Here is a 23284-nt window from a genome sequence, read left to right on the forward strand (position 1 = left end):
AATGCCATAGCTACAGCTTCTGTCCCTCAGATAGCCCTGCCCTGTGACACCGATTGTTTTGCAATGTCATTGAATATATATATCACATTGAGTACAATTCATTTTTCCGATCTGTAACTCCTCACCTTAGATGCAGATTTAGACAATCCTCTAGTGCAGTGTCAGCCCTTTCCTCAAACATACTATACTGTGGTGACCAAAGACAGCAAACCAAATAAATCAAGATACTTTATTTTAACATAGTAATATCCATCTTTGTTTTTATTTGATTCAGTAATTTGTGTGATAAGAGTAAGGCATATTGATAGAGATACTAGAACAAAATAATAATTCCTTTTAGATCAGAGAAAACATCTTGAACATTTTATTGCCCTCATTATCTAAAGAAAACCACACAAACATGCTACTCTGTATGATGCAATGATAGTGCCTTGTATATTAATTATATTATCATTTGTGTTGTTTGGGGCTCATATACTCCTATGTTGACAAAGTAATATAGACATGGTATAAAATTGTGCAATAAGGCCCAAGGGGGTGCAGTATATGGCCAATATACCATGGCTAAGGGCTGTTTTTATGCATGACGCAAAGCGGAGTGCCTGGATACAGCCCTTAGCCGTGGTATATTGGCCACATACCACCAACCCCTGAGGTGCCTTATTGCTATTATAAACTGGTTCTCAATGTAATTAGAGCAGTAAAAATGAATGTTTCGTCATACCTGTGGTATACTGTCTGATATACTGTAGCTGTCAGCCAATCAGCATTCAGGGCACAAACCACCCAGTTTATAATGTTGAATATGGAGTCCTTGTTACTTAGTTTAACAGGGTACAATGACTTGTGTTCTTTTCATCCCCATTAAAAAGGTTTAAGTTATTGCTAATGGCTAGTTTGTAATACGCAGGCCATAGACAACAAACCACCACTTCATAATGATTAATATATTGCATTTACAGTACCAGTCAAAAGTTGACTGGTACTGTATATAGCGCCTTTCCTGATGCTCAAAGCGCTGTAAGGAGGGTGTGGGGGAAACTCACCTCATCCACCACCAATGTGAAGCACCCACTTCAGATCAACATGTTTTGTAAAATAAAATATATAAAAGTAGTAAAATTCCTCAGAAAACAAAAGGTGCAAACGAGAGTGAATGCATGGAAAGTGGAATGGGTTAAACATTATGATACTAAATGTAAATAGGGTTGTGGAACTATGGACTGAGTCGAGATGACCTGTGATACCAACATTTCTGTTGCACATCACAACAGGTAAAGATGTGACGAGCATATCTATGCTAGGCATTCATGAGCACATCTTCACAGCAATAATATGTCTTAGCATGCCTTTGTAGAGGGTTGGTTGATCAAATCACACGGAATGGGAGCAGGTTCACTGAAGCAGTGTGTGCCAAAATAACAGAGACAGGAATAACAAAACATAATGTCAGATGAGTTGTTGTCATCACAGGAGGTTGGTGGCACCTTAATTGGGGAAAACAGGCTTGTGGTAATGGCTGGAATGGAATGAGTAGAATAGTGTCAAATACATTCCATTTGCGCCGTTCCAGCCCTTTCTCTGAGACGTCACCCCCTCGGCAGCCTCTACTATGCCATCTGAATGTAAATTGCAGCAGCTGAAAATGAGTCAAAGGTGCTTTTTCTTTTATATATAAAGGGAAAATACAATTATAGTTATGTAAACTATTGAGGGATTTTTTTTACAGACAAACATTAGGCTTTTATATTTACACACTTCATAAAAATTATGTGATTTGGTCAATATAGAATATGCATCAAGACAAAGTTTAATTTATATTCTCAGAAGCATAGATCATGACTATCACAGTTATTATGTGTGGTTTATTTGAAAATGTAAAGCAGAAATTAGATTTTATTTACACTATATTAGTAGGGTGGATACATAAAAGAAAAACATTACGAAGAATAGATTAACAGGTAAAACAGTCTTTGGTAAGTATCATGCTTTATATTAAATGTTAGCCTATGTTCCTCCTCATTAGTATAGCTGGGGATCAGAACTCAACTGAGAAAGAGAGAAAGTACTTGGCAATGTCAGTCTTAGTGTAAAGACCAAATTGGACTGAATATAACATTAGGAGCTATGGCTAATTATTCATTCATTTTTAAATAAGAAAACGTCAATTGTAGTGAACACAAACATAGAAGTTCTTGTGCTCCTCCCAGTAGTGTAGCTCTTCGGCAAAGCTCCAGACACAGGCCAGGTCTTTGCAAGTCTTAACCGTGTGGACTGCACATGGACCTGGCAACTGATCAAACAGGAGCTCAGCTGTACCCACTACGGTGAGTTTCTTCTGACCCTGGATCAGCTGCTGGATGTGGGCCTTGTTCAGAGGCTCGGGCGAGGCACTGTAGGACACCATGACGTTCAGCTTCTCATCTGTTGCTGCCACCTGAAAGCGATTTTTTCCTGTGGGGCACTGGATGTCTTTTTTGTTGGAGAACAGGCCCGAAGGGGAGCTGAATATACGGACAGACCAGCACACCCAGTCATACTTTCTTTTCAGCTTCTCCAAAATGGCGTCTGCCAGCTGCTGGTTGCTCAGGTCAGAGTGGTCCCTAACCAACCTCCGGGTATCCAGTTCAGCCTGCTTGGGGAAGCTGGTGATGCAGTCCTCAATGACAGCATTCATTTTCACCTGTACATCCTTCATCTTTTCACCCCAGTCTTGAAGAAGCTTCTCTTCATCATCGCAGTCCTTTAGAGCAGTGTAGCCCATCAGAGCGATGAGGCCTATGCAAAAGAGTTTCTTCAACCTGGCACAGAAGTCTTCCATTGTGCGTCGACTTTTCTCCTCATAGTTAAGAGTAATTTCCAACACTGACTCTCCAGAGAAGTTGTCTCCCGTCACGGCACTATAGAGGGTGTGTAGGTTTTTGTCACCACCTGTTTTGACAAAATGCTCCATGAAAAGCTTCTTCTTGACCTCACGAAACTTGGGTTTGGCATTGAGGATGTCCATGTACTTGCGGAACTGGTTGGAGATGTTCTCCTCTACAGAAAAGTAGGCTGCGTCCGCTCCGCTCTTCTTGATCTCCTCGTTAATACGCTGCATCTCCTCTGAAACCACCTCCAGGCGTTCGCGAACTTTCTGGAACTGCTCCTTCATGAACGCAGCTTCCTTGCTCTCCACATTGTCGAGGGCCAATTTCACGATGGGAGCAGCGATGGCGAAAACAGGGAAGAGGTCACCTGCGATACTGGCCACCACCTCAGCTCCCTGTTCAAACACTTCCATTACAGTCTCTACCACGTTCTTCTTCTCTGCTACGATCTTCTGTAGCTGGCCGGCCATCTTTGCTGGTATTGTTATTATTCAGTGCACAACAAATAACAGTATAAAATCTGAAAAAAAGAGCAAAAGGACATGGTCAAAAGGATGTTTGAACTCTTATTTACATTAGACATGATAAAGTCTATGGTCTACAGAATGACTCGACTAAACTGACACTTAATAAGAGCACAGTTTACCAAAGTCAGTCCTGGGGCAGCACTACACAGCTGAGGCAAAAAATCGAAGCTTGGATGGGGGGGGGGGGGGGGGCAGGACTGAGTTTGTGAAACCCTGGTCTACAGAATGACTCTTGACAAAGCGGAAACCTTTCTACTGACACTTAACTAAAGCATTATTGAAGAACCATTTAAAATATAGACAACCAATCATCCCCCAGTTCAAGCCCTTAGTTAAAATGGAGGAAAAGTTCAACAGCAATACCAAAGTCTTAACAGTTAGGCCCATATAGTTATTTACCTACCTCCCTACAGTATATTAGTTTCTGAACTTACGTAGAGCTGGTATTGTTGGACTGTGGTCTGCTTCCTTGCTCAAACTCTCAACTAGAGTGAATCCCTGCTGGCCTCACAGTGAGAACTGATAAAGAGAGAGAGAGAGGGAGCAGAGTAAATTGCAGAACACAAGCAAAGCCTGCTGGGATTACAGCTGGACAAACCCAGTGAGCAATGAGGCAACAATGCAAAGAGAATTCACCAGTGAGGGAAGACACGTAGGGGTAGATACTCTATGGAGTTTCAAATGTGTACTTCAAGGCAGTGTTTTAATGGTTTTTTGGTATAGAAATGTTTTAAGTATTTACCATTTACTGTCTGCATTATACACTCAATTCAAGTGTGTTGTATATCACATCAACAAAGTGCCAAATGAGGAAAAAAACAACGAAGATCTGAAACACGGTATGAAGTATGCACAGCAAGCCAATTAGTAATTGATACACAATAAGTGACAGAACATTTATTATACCGCATTTAAAAAAATATATATTATACAGTATAACGTATACACCTCTGCTGCAATAAATCATTGCAAATTGTATTTGACAACTGGCATGAAATTACTTTCAGGTCAAAGTACAATGTTATAAACTCAGTTTATTATTAAAAACCTAATCCATTCTCCCTTGGCCCTTCAACTACCACCACCATCCCCACCACGGTCGCTTGTCAGCCAGTCCAGTCAATGCCACGGAGAGTGTGGGAGTGATAAACTGTCTGTTGGAGATTAAACTTGCTGAGCAGGAGTGCATTTTCCACAGAAATGCAAGTAACCACAGCAACAAGACAACGGAAACTATTCTGTCAGCGTCTCAGTCTGCCTTTCTCTGCTGCTGAGGTCTGGCCCAAGGGAGTTTACACTGCAAAAGATCAGGGAAGATGTCACCCTCATTTCTCAACCTGATCTATCACCTACATCTACAGCTGTCAAGGGAGGCACAGTCTTTATGGCCGTAGAGAACAGCGACTACTAAGACAAGTCTGTCTAAGAAAATCCAAGAACTCTAGAACAATCTCAATACAGCCAAAGCTGACAACTCTCACGCATTTCGCCCTCTTCTCACACCTCATATCTCGCATTGAAAAGTACAGATTTTTTTTCTTCTAATTAGTTAGTGCGTTAACATTTCAACTGTGCTCTAAATTGTTTTGAAATTGGATAATCTGCGCCACTGAGGTATAATAAGAACTGGAGAATGCGTCCAAGATGTCCGACCGTTGTTTTCAAGGTAAACCTACTCAAGTTTACATACGTCGATTCATGGACCGTTAATATCCAGGTGGCATCCAGTTTATACGGACAAACATCACATGCGCACAGGGAGCAGTGTCGATGTCATACAAACCCATGGCAGACATTGGATGAATATAAAAATGATCATATCTTCAGCTGAGTAAAAAAACTAAACAATTATTTGAATAATTCAATGGATGTTTTGTGCTCAAAGGTGATGACTAAAGTGTCTTTTTAGGAATTCTCAAATCTGACTTCTCTATGTTTTCGACCCCGAGTGGCGCAGCTGTCTAAGGCACTGCATCACAGTGTTTGAGGCATCACTACAGAACCTGGTTCGATACCGGGCAGTATCACAACCGGCCGTGATCGAGTCCCATAGGGCGGCACACAATTGGCTCAGCGCTGTCCAGATTAGGAGAGGGTTTGGCCGGGGTAGGCCATCATTGTAAATAAGAATTTGTTCTTAACTGACTTGCCTGGTTAATTAAAATACAAAAAAAATAAAATGTGGCAGTGTATGGAAAATTGTCTTTCTGTGCTGGGCATCAGCTAAACTGCAGTACCGAAGCAAACCTCAAGGAGCAGTAGAAACCGTGCTTCTAGACCCGAACCCTGGCCCCTTGATCTGCGTCTGCAATTTAACATCACAAGCGGAACCTCTGTCATTGAGGGGGTTCGATTAATCTCGCCTGGGTGAGCAGGTAACCGTGTTTTGCATGGGCTGAAAGTTGATTGCATTTGATTTGGAATCAGGATGCCTTCCGGGCGTGAGCCAGGTGCCCCGTTCAAAGCCCAGGATTAAGTCGGCTCAAAACAAAAGTGACATAATTAAGCACGTGTAGTAATTAGTAGGATCATGTGTTTTCCCATGCAAAAGTGATTGCTTTTGATAAACAAAACGCTTTATCTGCCTTCCCAGTGAAAAATATTTTAGAATTTTCTGACATTTATTTTATGTAAGAGATTTCTAGATGATGCACGATGCTGTCTTGTCGACAAAATGACAGAACGCCACAGATTACTCTTTGATTTGAGAATGGCCCTCCTTCTTCCCCGCTTTCGCCCGATGACGTGACGGCTCAGCATAATCGAATCCGCCCATTGTCTTGCCATAGCACTGTGAGCACATTGAAGCATTTGATTGGTCTAGTTATGTAAAGTATCAAGGGGACTGGATGCGCATTTTAAAGAAACGCTCCTCAAGATTAGAGCGGAGTTGAAAGGAGAGAGAGAAAGTTCTCAGCTGAGTTTAAAAAACTGTAAAAAGAGCAGCACGGTAGCGCTGTTTTATGTACAATGTTGCCAATAAAATGAGGCTTTGTTTGGGCTCCCGAGTGGCGCAGCGGTCTAACGCACTGCATCCCAGTGCTAGAGGCGTCACTACAGACTCTGGTTTGATTCCAGGCTGTATCACAACCGGACGTGATTGGCAGTCCCATAGGGCGGTGCACAATTGACCCAGCGTCGTCCGGGTTAGGGTTCAGCTGGGGTAGGTCGTCATTGTAAATAAGAATTTGTTCTTAACTGACATGCCTAGTTAAGTCAAAAAATATAAAATGTTGCTGTTATTCCCATCCCTATAGAGAGAAATAGTAATGCTGTATTTTTGTGGGCACTCCGCCATGGTTAGTTGGACAAAGCCTATGGGAAAGATAAATGGCCTTTTTGGAGGGTTTTTGGAGAAATGCCGAAAATAAGGTCTGTGGTAAACAAAGACTGAGGAGACCTTATACTTTTTGTTCTATGAGATAATGTTCCTCAGCTAATGTCACTTTTTGAGAATTTGTAACAAATTATTTCATAAAAGGTCATGTTAACTGACCGCTATTATCTCATAAGACAAAACGTATAAGATCTCATAAGCCCGTGTTAACCTCAGACCTTATTTGGGGCATTTATTCAAAAACTCGTATTTTTTCCCCATAGGGATAGCTGAACGAACCAGAGGTAACTAATTTCCGGGTTTTAGGACTATAAACTGGCGAGCTCTATTGCAGAATGCAGCCTTTTGACAGCACATAAAGTAGATTTAATCCGCACTTGCAAGAGTCCCCTTGTTTTAGCAGGGAAGTTTGGTAGGGTGACCTTTTTGGTCAGATTGTGAACTCAAAAGTTTGATTCAAGAGGGGGGACAATAAACATACCAATTATTTGATTAGGGAGGGTGTAGGGGCAGATTTATGTAATCTTGTCTTCAGGAGATTTTATCTATTTAATTTAGTTAGTCTGATCTGTGGAATAATTGTCATTCTTAACAATGGAGTAAAATATAGGGTAATTAGTGTGCTTGTCAACAATGACACTTATTCCCCATGCTTATTTTATTATTCCACTTCTTCCAATTTTGCCAGTGTAATCACATATTTGAAATCTGATATGCCTATTTGTGTCTGAAAATTAATGATGAGGCTATGTATTTTTGCAGTCATTCATGGACAGTTTTGAATAAGTCACACAAATAAGCATTGGATGTTAAATACTCCAGGCCTCAAATATCATTTTTCACATTTGAGTATTGTGCAGTCAATAACACAATATAAAATCTGTATACAGTGTGTGCAAATGAAGTAAGGAGGTAAGGCAATAAATAGGCCATGGTGGCCTAAAAAGTAATTACAATTTAGCAATTAACACTGGAGTGATAGATGTGCAGATGAGGATGTGCAAGTATAAATACTGGTATAAATACTGGTGTGCAAAAGAGCAGAAAAAAAGAAAAACAAATATGGGGATGGGGTAGGTAGTTGGTTAGATTGGCTATTTACAGATGGGCTGTGTACAGCTGCAGCGACCGGGAAGCTGCTCTGACAGCCGATGCTTGAAGTTAGTGAGGGAGATAAGTCTCCAACTTCAGTGATTTTTGAAATTCGTTTAAGTCATTGGCAGCAGAGAACTGGAAGGAAAGGCGGCCACAGAGGTGTTGGCTTTGGGGATGACCAGTGAAATATACCTGCTGGAGCGCGTGCTACGGGTGGGTGTTGCTATGGTGACCAGTGAGCTGAGATAAAGCGGAGCTTTACCTAGCAAATACTTATAGATGACCTGGAGCCAGTGGGTTTGGCGACGAATATGTAGCGAGGACCAACTAACGAGAGCATACAGGTCGCAATGGTGGATAGTATATGGGGCTTTCGTGACAAAACGGATGGCACTGTGATAGACTGCATCCAATTTGCTGAGTAGTGTTGGAGGCTATTTTGTAAATGACATCGCCGAAGTCAAGGATCGGCAGGATAGTCAGTTTTACGAGGGTATGTTTGGCAGCATGAGTGAAGGAGGCTTTGTTGCGAAATAGGAAGCCGATTCTAGATTTAACTTTGGATTGGAGATGCTTAATGTGAGTCTGGAAGGAGAGTTTACAGTCTAGCCAGACACCTAGGCATTTATAGTTGTCCACATATTCTAAGTCAGAACCGTCCAGAGTAGTGATGCTAGGCGGGCGGGCAGCGATCGGTTGAAGAGCATGCATTTAGTTTTACTAGCGTTTAAGAGCAGTTGGAGGCCATGGAAGGAGTGTTATATGGCATTGAAGCTCGTTTGGAGGTTTGTTAACAGTGTCCAAAGAAGGGCCAGATGTATACAGAATGGTGTCGTCTGCGTAGAGGTGGATCAGAGAATCACTCACAGCAAGAGTGACATCATTGATATATACAGAGAAAAGAGTCGCCCCGAGAATTAAACCCTGTGGCACCCCCATAGAGACTGCCAGAGGTCCGGACAACAGGCCCTCCGATTTGACACACCGAACTCTGAGAAGTAGTTAGTGAACCAGGCGAGGCAGTCATTAGAGAAACCAAGGCTGTTGAGTCTGCCGATAAGAATACGGTGACTGACAGAGTCGAAAGCCTTGGCCAGGTAGATGAAGATGGCTGCACAGTACTGTTTATTATCGACGGTAGTTATGATATTGTTTAGGTCCTTGAGCGTGGCTGAGGTGCACCCGTGACCAGCTTGGAAATCGGATTGCATAGCGGAGAAAGTACAGTGTGATTCGAGATGGTCGATGATCTGTTTGTTCACTTGGTTTTCAAAGACTTTAGAAAGGCAGGGCAGGATGGATGGATGTAGTTCTGTAACAGTTTGGGTCTAGAGTGTCTCGCCCTTTGAAGAGGGGGATGATTGTGGCCGTGTTCCAATCTTTAGGAATCTCAGACAATACGAAAGAGAGATTGAACAGACTGGTAATAGGGGTTGCGCCAATGGCGGCGGATACTTTTAGGATGAGAGGGTCCAAATTGTCTAGCCCAGTTGATTTGTAGGGATCCAGATTCTGCAGCTCTTTCAGAACATCAGCTGTCTGGATTTGGGTGAAGGAGAAGCGGGGGGGAGCCAGGTGGAAAGAGTGTCCAGCCGTAGAGAAATGCTTATTGAAATTCTTGATTATCGTGGATTTATCGGTGGTGACAGTGTTTCCTAGCCTCAGTGCAGTGGGCAGCTGAGAAGAGGTGCTCTTATTCTCCATGGACTTTACAGTGTCCCAAAACCTTTGGGAGTAAGTGCTGCAGGATGCAAATTTCTGTTTCCTAACTGACTGTGTATATTGGCTCCTGACTTCCCTGAATATTTGCATATCGCGGGGAATATTCGAAGCTAGTGCAGTGCGCCACAGGATGTTTTTGTGCTAGTCAAGGGCAGTCAAGTCTGGAGTGAACCAAGGGCTATATCTGTTCTTATTTCAAAATGTTTTGAAAGGGGCATGCTTATTTAAGATGGTGAGGAAGGCACTTTTGAAGAACAACCAGGCATCCTCTACTGACGGGATGAGGTCAATATCCTTCCAGGATACCCGGGCCAGGTTGATTAGAAAGGCCTGCTTGCAGAAGTGACCATTTGACAGTGAGGAGGGGTGGTCGTTTTACCGCGGACCCATAAAGAACGCAGGAAATGAGGCAGTGATCGCTGAGATCCTGGTTGAAAACAGCATAGGTGTTCTTAGAGGGGAAGTTGGTCAGGATGATATCTATGAGGGTGCCCATGTTTATGGATTTGGGGTTGTACCTGGTAGGTTCCTATGATCATATGGTTCCTCCTATGTTGAACATAATAAACGGTTCTCTATCCACCGGATGTGTACCAAGCTCACTAAAAGTGGCAGTAATAAAGCCTCTCTTGAAAAAGCCGAATCTTGACCCAGAAATTATAAAAAACTATCGGCCTATATCGAATCTTCCATTCCTCTCAAAAATTTTAGAAAAAGCTGTTGCACAGCAACTCACTGCCTTCCTGAAGACAAATAATGTATACGAAACGCTTCAGTCTGGTTTTAGACCCCATCATAGCACTGAGACTGCACTTGTGAAGGTGGTAAATGACCTTTTAATGACGTCAGACCGAGGCTCTGCATCTGTCCTCGTGCTCCTAGATCTTAGTGCCGCTTTGATACCATCGATCACCACATTCTTTTGGAGATTGGAAACCCAAATTGGTTTACATGGACAAGTTCTGGCCTGGTTTAGATCTTATCTGTCGGAAAGATATCAGTTTGTCTCTGTGAATGGTTTGTCCTCTGACAAATCAATTGTAAATTTCGGTGTTCCTCAAGGTTCCGTTTTAGGACCACTATTGTTTTCACTATATATTTTACCTCTTGGGGATGTCATTCGAAAACATAATGTTAAATTTCACTGCTATGCGGACGACACACAGCTGTACATTTCAATGAAACATGGTGAAGCTCCAAAATTGCCCTCGCTAGAAGCCTGTGTTTCAGACATAAGGAAGTGGATGGCTGCAAACTTTCTACTTTTAAACTCGGACAAAACAGAGATGCTTGTTCTAGGTCCCAAGAAACAAAGAGATCTTCTGTTCAATCTGACAATTAATCTGGATGGTTGTACAGTCGTCTCAAATAAAACTGTGAAGGACCTCGGTGTTACTCTGGACCCTGATCTCTCTTTTGAAGAACATATCAAGACTGTTTCAAGGACAGCTTTTTTCCATCTACGTAACATTGCAAAAATCAGAAACTTTCTGTCCAAAAATGACGCAGAAAAATTAATCCATGCTTTTGTTACTTCTAGGCTGGACTACTGCAATGCTCTACTTTCCGGCTACCCGGATAAACCACTAAACAAACTTCAGTTAGTGCTAAATACGGCTGCTAGAATCCTGACTAGAACCAAAAAATTTGATCATATTACTCCAGTGCTAGCCTCCCTACACTGGCTTCCTGTTAAGGCAAGGGCTGATTTCAAGGTTTTACTGCTAACCTACAAAGCATTACATGGGCTTGCTCCTACCTATCTTTCCGATTTGGTCCTGCCGTACATACCTACACGTACGCTACGGTCACAAGACGCAGGCCTCCTAATTGTCCCTAGAATTTCTAAGCAAACGGCTGGAGGTAGGGCTTTCTCCTATAGAGCTCCATTTTTATGGAATGGTCTGCCTACCCATGTGAGAGACGCAGACTCAGTCTCAACCTTTAAGTCTTTACTGAAGACTTATCTCTTCAGTAGGTCCTATGATTAAGTATAGTCTGGCCCAGGAGTGTGAAGGTGAACGGAAAGGCTGGAGCAACGAACTGCCCTTGCTGTCTCTGCCTTGCCGGTTCCCCTCTTTCCACTGGGATTCTCTGCCTCTAAACCTATTACAGGGGCTGAGTCACTGACTTACTGGTGTTCTTCCATGCCGTCCATGGGAGGGGTGCGTCACTTGAGTGGGTTGAGTCACTGACGTGGTCTTCCTGTCTGGGTTGGCGCCCCCCCCTTGGGTTGTGCCATGGCGGAGATTTTTGTGGGCTATACTCGGCCTTGTCTTCGGACGGTAAGTTGGTGGTTGTAGACATCCCTCTAGTGGTGTGGGGGCTGTGCTTTGGCAAAGTGGGTGGGGTTATATCCTGCCTGTTTGGCCCTGTCCGGGGGTATCATCGGATGGGGCCACAGTGTCTTCTGATCCCTCCTGTCTCAGCCTCCAGTATTTATGCTGCAGTAGTTTATGTGCCGGGGGGCTAGGGTCAGTCTGTTTCATATGGAGTATTCTCTTGTCTTATCCGGTGTCCTGTGTGAATTTAAATATGCTCTCTCTAATTCTCTCTTTCTCTCTTTCTCTCGGAGGACCTGAGCCCTAGGACCATGTCTCGGGACTACCTGGCATGATGACTCCTTGCTGTCCCCAGTCCACCTGGCCATGCTGCTGCTCCAGTTTCAACTGTTCTGCCTGCGGCTACGGAACCCTGACCTGTTCACCGGACGTGCTTGTTGCACCCTCGACAACTACAATGATTATTATTATTTGACCATGCTGGTCATTTATGAACATTTTAACATCCTGACCATGTTCTGTTTTAATATCCACCCGGCACAGCCAGAAGAGGACTGGCCACCCCTCATAGCCTGGTTCCTCTCTAGGTTTCTTCCTAGGTTTTTGGCCTTTCTAGGGAGTTTTTCCTAGGGAGTTTTTCCTAGCCACCGTGCCTCTTTCACATGCATTGCTTGCTGTTTGGGGTTTTAGGCTGGGTTTCTGTACAGCACTTTGAGATTTCAGCTGATATACGAAGGGCTATATAAATAAATTTGATTTGATTTGATCATTTGTGTGAGATTGAGGGCATCTAGCTTAGATTGTAGGACGGCCGGGGTGTTAAGCATATCCCAGTTTAGGTCACCTAACAGTACGAACTATGAAGATAAATGGGGGTCAATCAATTCACATATGGTGTCCAGTGCACAGCTGGGAGCTGAGGGGGGTCTATAACAAGCGGCAACAGTGAGAGACTTATTTCTGGAGAGATGGATTTTTAAAAGTAGTAGCTCGAACTGTTTGGGCATAGACCTGGATAGTAGGACAGAACTCTGCAGGACTCCGCCCCCTTTAGCAGTTCTATCTTGACGGAAAATGTTGTAATTGGGGATGGAAATTTCAGAATTATTGGTGGCCTTCCTAAACCAGGATTCAGACAAGGCTAGGACATCAGGGTTGGCGGAGTGATCTAAAGCAGTGAATAAAGCAAACTTAAGAGGGGGCTTTTGATGTTAACATGCATGAACCCAAGGCGTATCCGGTTACAGAAGTCAACAAATGAGAGCGCCTGGGGACACACAGGGCCTGGGTTAACCTCTACATAACCAGAGGAACAGAGGCGGAGTAGGATAAGGCTAAAGGCTGTAAGAACTGGTTGTCTAGTGCATTCGGAACAGAGAGTAAAAAGAGCAGACTTCTGGGCGTGGTAGGATAGATTCAGGGCATAATGCACAGACAAGGGCATGGCAGGGTGCGAGTACAGTGGAGGTAAACCTAGGCATTGAGTGATGATGAGAGAGGCTGCTTCTCTGGAAGCGGCAGTTAAACTAGGTGCGGTCTCCGCATGTCTGGGGGGTGGGGCAAGGGAGCTAACCGAGGTCATGTAGAGCGGGATTGGGGCTCTGCAGTAAAACAAAACAATAAGAGCTACCCTAAACAACAGTATACAAGGCATATTGACATAGGTAGTGTAAGATGATGGCAATGATTTTCAGCTAGTAGGGTTAAACCACCTTAATATTGATATCTATTAGATTTTTCTTAAAGGTTGGTTGATTGAAAAATTAATTGTTATAACAAGAACATAGAGCAGGAGTTGCCAACCCTCCTAGAGTGCAAGCAGGATTTTCTTTCAACCCTATTTGAAAGAGTTCACCCAAATGACAAAACACAAAATGTTGGTGTCTTTAACTAGACTGCAATCTATGATTTGGTTACCCACTGCCATCAACCATTAATATGAGAAATTCTTGTGCAGAGAATTTGTGTAGTGGTAACACTCCCGTCACGTGTCACATACAACTTTCCACCTGAGAACAGGTATCAATCCCTGCTTCCAACCTTCCCACTGTTTTTCCCAATGTGCCTGTCTCCCCATCTCAAAATCTAAAAGTAACAAAGTCGTTGAATTTTGAGTGTTCATTTAATGTTCAAAGCATCCTGAATACACCTGACCTGTGGTTTTCATTTAAAAAAATGTTCCACTCTTAGGCCTAAGCCATGTCCAAATACGTAGAATTGCAAGACATGCGCTTTAAAACAGTAACATTTTCATGGGGGAGGACCCCCAGACCCCACGTCTAGGGGTTTGTGTTAGGGGGCAATGAAATTCGCATAGCAAATGTCTTGAAAGGTTGGCAGCCCTGTCAATGTAATTGATTAGAATGTATAATCCAGCAAACTAAATATAAACAGATGGTCTGATACTATTAGATCAGCAGCTATCATAAAACAGATGGTGCAAATGGCTTTGAAAAAGACACAGCTCTCATTGATACAACATCTGCATTAGAAGCCAGTTCAATGATGGAAGTGGAATGTCATGCATTAGGATAGAAAAACATCCATCTCATTTGATTTAGCCATCCACACTGCCATGCTAAAAAAATGAGACATTTCAGCTCTCCATTAAAACCTTAACTCCCAGGGGTTGTCTCATGGTCTGAGTGTATGTGAAGTATCTCTACCGCACTAAAGCAGACAAATTATCCAGGGTGAAGTGATGGTGATTGTACATTTTCAGATGTGCAAGAATAAGGTTTAGACACTAGCCAACACATAGGTTGAATCAAAGTCGTTTACACATCGTTTCAATTAAATTACGTTGAACCAACGTGGAATAGACGTTGAATTTATGTCTTACAGACTCAAAAGTGCTATAGCTGTAGCTCTACAAGGGAGGCATATCTCAGGTCAAATAATTCACCAAATAACAAGCAGACCAGTCCACCTTAAAATGTACATTAACTGATGTCCACTGACGAGCAGTTAGGCCTACTGAAGTAATAATTGTCAACATCATAACTGATCCATTTGTATATCAATATCTGGCCATCAAGATAGACATTTTATAGTGTCTTCTTTTCATGGTTTGAATCCTAAATTAAATAAAAATCATTCAAAGCTGCAAGAATAAATGGCAATATTTGAGTGGCCCAAACAATCAGTAAGCTACAGTATCTATGTCGATTGAGGACTAGTTGAGGGAGGTGGCCAAATCATTCTGTGAAGCTTGCCCACATAAACACTGACCGGCCATGACTGGCTGCATTTAACAAATGGACATAGCTCTTTGCAATCCGAGAAGAGCAATCATATTACACTTGTTGTTGTTAAAAGCTGTTCATGTGGCCTCTTAATGGGAAATGTATCGATTAGCTCGTTCAACAAGGGCTCTAATTGCTTTATTTCAGTACCTTGTTTAACTCCCTATACAGTCTGCATACCTCGTGGATTAATATGATAAGGCCTTGCAACAATATGTCAATTGATTAAATTCAGCACTGTTGCCACTGCATTAGTACATGTATCGTGACAATATATAATTATGGCCACGAGAAACACTTCCTGGAAAAAGGCCTGCACATTATGTCACCGATTCTAGGCTACCAACGCCCAACTACTGTTTTGACAGAAGTTGTGCACATAGTTACATTGTGTGTTTTGCGCAACTTACAGTAAAACATAGGCTATTATTTAAATGCGCACATTACATTATAAAGTAATGTATTCAAAGATATCGTAGGATCTCAAAAAGTCATGACCAATTTTACCAGTCTCGTCGTTAAAGAACTGCGCAACTAATGAAAACAGCTGCGATAACTTTTGGAAAATATAGACAGAACTGTGTAAGCCTATCGAAGAAACATTTAAATGGTCATATGCAATTATGTTTGGCTAAAAACTCACCTTTTCATTCGCTTTAGTTTGAGGAAGAAAAGCAAATTATTTATCCGATCTGTTTTTCTCTTCCTATTGGTCATATGGTTCTCATATTACAGTTAAAGTGACACACCCATCGACAGAGAGCTAAACTTGGGTGGTGGTTAGACAAGTTGTTGAACAAATTATAGCATATTTTCCTGGTCAACATAGAAACTATAATAAATTACAGTCCTTTGACAAATAACTGACAAAAGTATTTTACCAAGACTATTATAACATTTGCTGATGATAATTGTGTTTATAGTGTGTGAGCTGATGTTTGTTTAGGGAGTAATGTAAATAAACTGTCATATATTATCCGTATCAATGTTTATGACTACATGTACTTCTGCTTAAACGTTTTACATACAGTACCCTCAAAAATTATGTTACATTTCCTCAGCTGTAGATAGAAATAGAACATAAACGTCCTAATTTACTATTGCATGAAATTCCTAATTTACTATTGCATAATGATGAGCAGCGACAACAATGTCATTTATATTGTGGTTTATTATGAATAAAGAAGACCATAAACATGAGAAATTATAGCTCTATGAAGGATATCAAATGTGTGAATATAGACAGAGATGTAATGTTGTAAGGATATAGATATGGACAGTGTGATGCATCTATCAACAGCATTTTCCAAAGGAGCTTGAGTAAGTCCTCAGTACATTGATGAGGAGAAATGGTTGTTTGCTGAAAGCTTACATAACACATAATTATACTGGCTGGTGTGCTAATTTACAGTATGGTCATCATGAAATACTTGAATGCAGGTAAAATAAGGTATCTTACTATTCTATTTGGTAAGAGGAAGTACTAAGTTCTCATATGTTGTCATTGTTGTCGAGTAGATAGCCACAGCCTGGCATAAAATGTCTCATATATGTCCATTAATACACATATACAAATCCTGAAAGTTTAAACCAGGAGTGTCAAACTCATTTTGCCCAAGGGGCCGCATTCAGTCTTCAAAGAGATTGAGGCGCCGTACTGAAAATTGGTTATATTTCTTTGCCGTGAAATTTTGCATAAGACAGTCCACTATCCATCGTTTTACCCCAAAAAATCTGGCCCCTGCGGGCCATGTGTTTGACATCCCTGGTTTAAATGATCACAAACTACACAAAAATCTACAAGGCCAATAAACAAATAAAAATGTTGCAGTCTGTAACAAGAGATTACATTTCACACAACCACTAGCTAAAGCATCAGCTAGGTTTGAGATATCAATAAAAACACCTATAAACTCAGTTATAAACATTCATGAATTGTATTTGTAGTTTTCCCCATTATAACTACTCTATTTGTCATTGCACTGTGTAACAAAAGGCTACTCAGGATGAACGCATAGGTAAGCTTTTTTGTGTTTTCCATAGTAATAACAATCCTCTTGGAAGTTGTTGGACTCCACCACCTCCTTATAGTGGCTGACAGCATGCACCAAGCAGTTGGGGAGACTTCTGCTGAGGACCTGAGCCACATTCATCATGTTCCCCTTCAGTTTCTGCCCCTCAATCTCTTGCTGGATCTGACCCTTGTTGATAGGCTTAGGCTGAACACTGAAAGAGATCACCACTTTGATGTTGTTCTTGGTCAACACATCAAAGTAATTAGCTCCTCCTCTACTTCCATGGTACTTCTTTCCAGCTAGCCAGTTGAAAAAGAAAATGCGCTCCTTGTCATTGAAGACCCTGATAGACCAGCTCACCCAGTCATATTTCTTAATAAGGGTGTCTAATAGGGATTTGGTGAAGTCAAGGTCAACACTGCCAGGTTTCTCCTGAAGATGGTGTTCCATGTCCAGTTTGGCCTGATCGGCAAAGTTTTCAGTGCAATCGTCCACCGCTGCTTTCATGCGGTTCTCAACATCTTCCATACGCTCCTGCCACTTCTTCACCATCTCATCCCCCACAACCCCTTCCTTGAGGCTGGCATAACCCATGACAGCAATGATGCCCACCACAAAGAGCTTCTTAAGCCTGGCGCAGAAATCTTCTACCGCCCTTCTACTTCTTTGTTCTGTGGAAACCACTGTCTCCAGCATGGGGTCACCTGAGGTATTGTCCCCAGTAACAGCATTATAGAGCGCGTCCAGGTTCAAGTCCGCATCCGTGTTCTCATAATGGCTGAGGAACTTCTCCATCTTCTTCTCTTTGAACTTGGACTTGGCGTTGACAAAGTCCTGGAACTTTTCGTACTGGCTGAGCATTTGTGCCTCACGGTCAAAGTTCTGCTTATTCAAGGAGGTCCTCTGCAGCTCCAGGCCGATTTGGTCGATCTCAGCCTGGATGCCTTCCAGTTTCTGGTTGACCATGATGAACTGCTCAGTCAGGTAGCAGGCGTCCTGCCCTTCCGGGTTGCGGAGGATCTCAGAGGAGGCTACGAACACGGCCTCAAGGACGGGATGGAGCTTGCCCACAGTGGCTGCCAGGACTGAGGAGGCCTGTCCCATGATCTCCACCCCCTTCTCGATCTTGCCCCTGTTCTGCACAAGCCATTCTGCCACACTGGTCATTTTGAGGGGTCTATCACAAAGTAACAATGGCCAACAAGGTCTTCAAAGAATCTCCGACTATGTTGATGTCTGAAAGAGAAAGAGGAACAAGAGGAACAAACCATAAAACTCTTGTGGAGGTTTGTTGAGGTGAAATAATACATTTGTTAAGGCAGCAAAATCAGATTTTGTGTATTTGTTTCTTCTTCTAAGGATTAGCTAGCTATTAGTTTGAAAAAGTTTGTTTTGGAGATGACTCGATCATCATCATCTCCAGTGGTGTAAAGTAGGAAAAATACTTGAATGTACTACTTAAGTAATTTTTTGGGGTATTTGTACTCTACTATTTATATTTTTGACAACTTTTACTTTACTACATTCCTAAATAACATAATGTACTTTTTACTCCATACATTTTCCCTGACACCCAAAAGTATTCGTTACATTTTGAATGCAGGACAGGAAAATGGTCATAGAACATCCCTGGTCATCCCTACTGCCTCTGATCTGGTGGACTCACTAAACACACATGCTGTCACGACTTCCACTGAAGGTGCCTCCTCTCCCTGTTCGGGCGGCGCTCGGTGGTCGTCGTCGCCGGTCTACCAGCTGCCACCAATTATTTTTTCTTTTTTGTTTGGTCATGTCTGTTTTGATTGTTCACCTGTGTCTTGTTAAGGTTGTTTATTTTGGGTATTTATTCTCGCCCTACTCACTTTTGTTTCGTACGGGTTTGTTAGCGTTTTTCCTGTCTGTGGTTTTGGGTGGCGTTTATTTTTGTTAATTTTTCCTATCAGGTGTTTTTCCCTAGACTTTGTTCTAGAGGATTTTTGTGGACTGCATTTTTGTCTGTGCCTGTAGTGTTTTGATGAACTGTAATAAATACGCTTTCTCCGTATTTACTCCTCTCCTGCACCTGACTTCTACACCCACCTCTCATAGAGAGTTCTGACACATGCTGCATTTGTAAATTATGTCTGATAAAAAAAATAAAAAATGGTGCCATCTGGCTTGCTTAATACAAGGAATTTGAAATGATTTATACTTTTACTTTTGATACTTAAGTATATTTTAGCAATTACATTTACTTTTTATACTTACATATTTTAAAAACCAAATACTTAGACTTTTACTCAAGTTGTATTTTACTGGGTGACTTTCACTTTTACTTGAGCCATTTTCTATTAAGGTATCTTTACTTTTACTCAAGTATGAAAATTGGGTACTTTTTCCACCACTGATCGTATCCAACACGGAAAACATGAACAGCGTCTAACACAGATTACATCAGACAGTTGGAGTCAAATAGAACAAGCTACTCTCAGCAATAAAACAAATGGAGAACATGTTGGGACATGCAAGAGTCTAGTTTCATGCCACACCCAGAGTCTCAGGTATATGACAGGACTCGATCACAGCTTCGGTGGCACTGACTCACTTCAAAACATGATTTAAAATAAACATACTGAATGTTTATGGCGACTCAGAGCAAACATCAAAAGCAGTGTGGGTACTCTTGCTTTATGATGTGGAGAGTTGCGCAACATTGCAGTGCTGGCTTTTTGGAGTTGAATTGACAAGCCTAACAATAGCCAAGACCCAAATCAAACACAGATGTCCACAACCTGGGAAAAAAGGGGATTTACTTTGTGAACATATGATTTTCAATGTAAAATACACAAAAGAGATGAGCTCACACATATCTCATTCCCCTGAGACAATATCCACTACAGAAAAAAGGCACACCCAGAAGGAAAAAAATTCACCATTGCACTTGTTCTGTAATGAAAAACACACTTTTCTCCCACACACTAAAATGTAAGTTAATTGAAATGCAATTGGGTCTTTGAATTCACAGCAACTCCATGTACAATGTAGCATCAGTCATTTACATTTATGAAAAACACAAAATACAGATTCATATCTACACCCATAGACCATGGGCTTACCAGTAATTGCTGATGGCAAGATGAATGGTGTCATTTTACATGCTTTCCCAAAGACTACCACTGTACTAATTACGTCAGTCCTGTTAAATAAGCTAACATCACCAGTTATTGCTATCCCATTTTTAAGTTACACAATGTCCAAAAAATTGTGTTAAGAGTATATTAAATAATTGGAATTTTGATGTATTTTGTAGAATTCACTTGTGACTCATCACCACATTGAACTGAAAGCATTTTAACAAAAAATAATAGTGAAGAAAAATACTTACTGAGAAATTGTCCTGGTTTAGGATATGTCAAGTCTTCACTTGTAAAACAAAAATAGTTGACTGTGAGAATGCTAATGCAAGGGTACAATTAAGAGGAAGAAAAAGGCGAGCCCCAAACTATTTTTGTAACCAACAGGAGGTATTTTGCCTTCTTTTCAATATCACTCAACTTCTCTCAAATCCTTTGAACATAGGAGTGCTGAATAAAATCTTATTTCTACCGATTATTTTCCATTCTACTGGGGGAAGAAACAAGCCTAAAGAACTCTTATTGAGACCACATCATTGAGTCATGAGATACCAGCAAAACCACATCCGTTAACAATGATATCCCAACATCTCAAATTGCACTTGAATTTCACCTGTTTGTCTTGTCAGTGCACAAACAAAGTGGATCTTTCAAAACCAGTTCCTCACTTTTTCATATGTAGCCTATACTTCTCAAACAAGATCAGTTTGTCAAAGAATAGAAAATTTGGGTAAATAAAACTTGACACCCTTGATGGTAATTCAAACTGTCCAGCGAGATAGAGCATGATAAAGAAAAGAGGAAGAAACTCACCTCTGATAGTCCAATAAAGTATACAGGGGGGGGCAGTCCAGTTATCCAACAGTCCAACTGTGCCTCTGAGCACCAGCCTCCTAGTGTTGGGATGTATATGTAGTCTGTCTCTCTCTCTCTCTCTCTCTGTCTCTCTCTCTCGTCACTCCCCCGTTGGAACTCCTCCATCCCCTCTCTGCATTCCAACAGGAACCCACTCTGAGGGATGAGGGTCAGGCACTGAGACAGATAACATCCTGTAAACATTGCCCATGCAAGGACACCACTGCCATTCACACAGGGTGTGAAGGATTGTGTGTGTGTGTCTGTGTGTGTGTGCGTGTGTATGTCCAAGCGTTCAAGTGAGCAAAAGAGCCACAAACAAAACCCTGCTTGTTGTGTCTCCATTGAGGTTGCTATGGCCACTGCTTCTTGCCTCTTTTAACAGCGTGCCTGCTAAATGCCACTGAGTTCTGTAAAGTAAGCATGATGTTTTACAGCTAAGAAAGATCAGTTCCCTAAACAGAGGCAGTTCTTAGTATTTTCAAAATAGCACACATAAGGGACATCAGAGCTAAAACGTGTGTAATTCTGAACTCTTTTAATCTTGGAAATGCATTATCACTGAAGGCAAGCTATTGGACATTTGGATTGAGGCGTAGTAATGGAGTTGGAATACACCCTGGAGCTGCAGTCCTCTCAGAGTCACTCCGTCACAGTGCTGGGCAGAGCAGTGAAAGGACCTCTGTGTCTCTGCGTCCACACCATGGGAGACAGAGCTCACCCACTGTCTTTGTGCTTCAGCTCTGACCGTGACACACACTGTCTGATATGACCAATCAGTCCAGTTAACACTGGAGAGAAGAAAGAGGCGGAGATAGAAGAAGAGGAGAAGGGGTTATGTGTCGTGAAGTCAGGACGGTCAGTCATATTGAGGAGGATTTGGTACCCCCCAGTGTTTTTTGGGTCTCCCTTATCGTCCTGCTGTCAGATGTCGCACTATGCTAACTCATTACCATCGGAAAGGGAAGGATATGTTTCGCAGGGACTCAACGGTATGTGGCGTGATGGGTGGTATTGACTGACGCTGGGAAACATGCTGACTAGGAGGTGTCAGTGTGATGAAGCAAAGCTTACTTCCTGAATCCTACTTCCCAAAAATTCCACATTACGTAATTTGAGATGTCCCATATCCTGTCAAAAATTACAGTTCACTATCCAGTGTGCTAAAATCCTAAATCATTCATCCATTACCCATTTACCAGCCGGTTTTGTGGTTCATTTTTGAAGAAAAGAGAACTGAAAACTACAGATTGGAAACTTCAGAAATATTCCATCTCATGTAAAATGTTTTCAATGGAAAATAGGGCTTCATCAATTAAATAAACATGGCCTTTGAAGGGGATTTAAGCATACAAGGTGGAACAATTGTAAAGTCATTAAAATAATGACAACTAGTTGAACAAGGTGTGCCAGATAGGTCAATGTGTTTTTAGCTGATGTTTTGTCTGGTTTTACTCAGCTAATAGCTATATCAACTTAACATTCCTGTTCAACAACTTAAATGTTAATAAACAGGGGGAATACGCATCGTTTCTCTTATTATTTTATGTGCATAGTGAATCTGCAGACATTATGGCACACTTTGAACCTCTTTGTGTTCTCTTTTATGATCCTTGTATGCCGGTTTAGTCTATATAACTAAAATCTCAACAGAATCTCATGATTGATGGTGAGGCACATGTCCAAATGCTTATGCTGCTATCCCTAATAATTCCACACTTGATTAGGATGTACAGTATATTTCCTCAAATGAAAGTGTAAGGGAAATGTTAATGTTTGTGCTATTTCTGTGTTCTATTCATGTGTTGTTCTAAATAACCAATTTCTGTGTTCATGCAAGTGGCTGACTGTACAAATCCTCACTATTAGTAGCTGCAATTTGGCAGTACGCCCAGATCTTGTTTTGAGAACGAACAAGAAATCTCAGTTTCAAGGTCTCAGCTTAGAGAGAAAGAAGCCTCGTGAGGTATTGGTCTGTCACATGTAATGAACCAGTATTGGTCTGTCACATGGATTAAACAAAACGGTAAGGATTAATGAATTATGCTAAATTATGCAAATATAACTTGTCTGTGTATAGCCGTATATAAGACAACTGCTGGGTCTGCCCAGGCAGAGCTCCTGATTGACATGTTTACTATGGTGCATTGAGTCGGTTGGAACCTCTCCAGCGCTCTGACAATAAACAATGATTCATTAAGATTGACCCTTATGTAAGAATTT

General features: G+C 41.7%; 1 protein-coding gene across 6 annotated transcripts; it reads right to left on the reverse strand.

Annotated features, from left to right (window-relative positions):
- Positions 1 to 1717: 1717 nt before the first annotated feature.
- On the reverse strand, positions 1718 to 21290 carry LOC115176837 (protein rapunzel). Of its 6 annotated transcripts, none has more exons than XM_029737168.1 (3): positions 21020 to 21290; positions 3832 to 3916; positions 1718 to 3390 (listed from the first exon to the last, which is right to left on the reverse strand). In XM_029737168.1, exon 3 carries the CDS (start codon positions 3338 to 3340, stop codon positions 2165 to 2167), a length of 1176 nt encoding a protein of 391 aa, XP_029593028.1. In that variant the 5' UTR covers positions 3341 to 3390; positions 3832 to 3916; positions 21020 to 21290; the 3' UTR covers positions 1718 to 2164. The 6 variants fall into 6 exon arrangements, with proteins under 6 accessions (XP_029593028.1, XP_029593027.1, XP_029593029.1 ...); XM_029737167.1 differs by lacking the exon at positions 21020 to 21290 and adding an exon at positions 15722 to 17064; XM_029737166.1 differs by lacking the exons at positions 1718 to 3390; positions 3832 to 3916 and adding exons at positions 16230 to 18329; positions 20458 to 20490 and having other exon boundaries at positions 21020 to 21121.
- Positions 21291 to 23284: the final 1994 nt, after the last annotated feature.

Source organism: Salmo trutta, chromosome 37, assembly GCF_901001165.1.
Source record: "Salmo trutta chromosome 37, fSalTru1.1, whole genome shotgun sequence".
Taxonomy (NCBI): Eukaryota; Metazoa; Chordata; class Actinopteri; order Salmoniformes; family Salmonidae; genus Salmo; species Salmo trutta.

Excerpts from the sequence above, each read along its gene's own strand:
- LOC115176837 (XM_029737164.1), bottom strand. The coding sequence starts at position 18,260 with ATGACCAGTGTGGCAGAATGGCTTGTGCAGAACAGGGGCAAGATCGAG.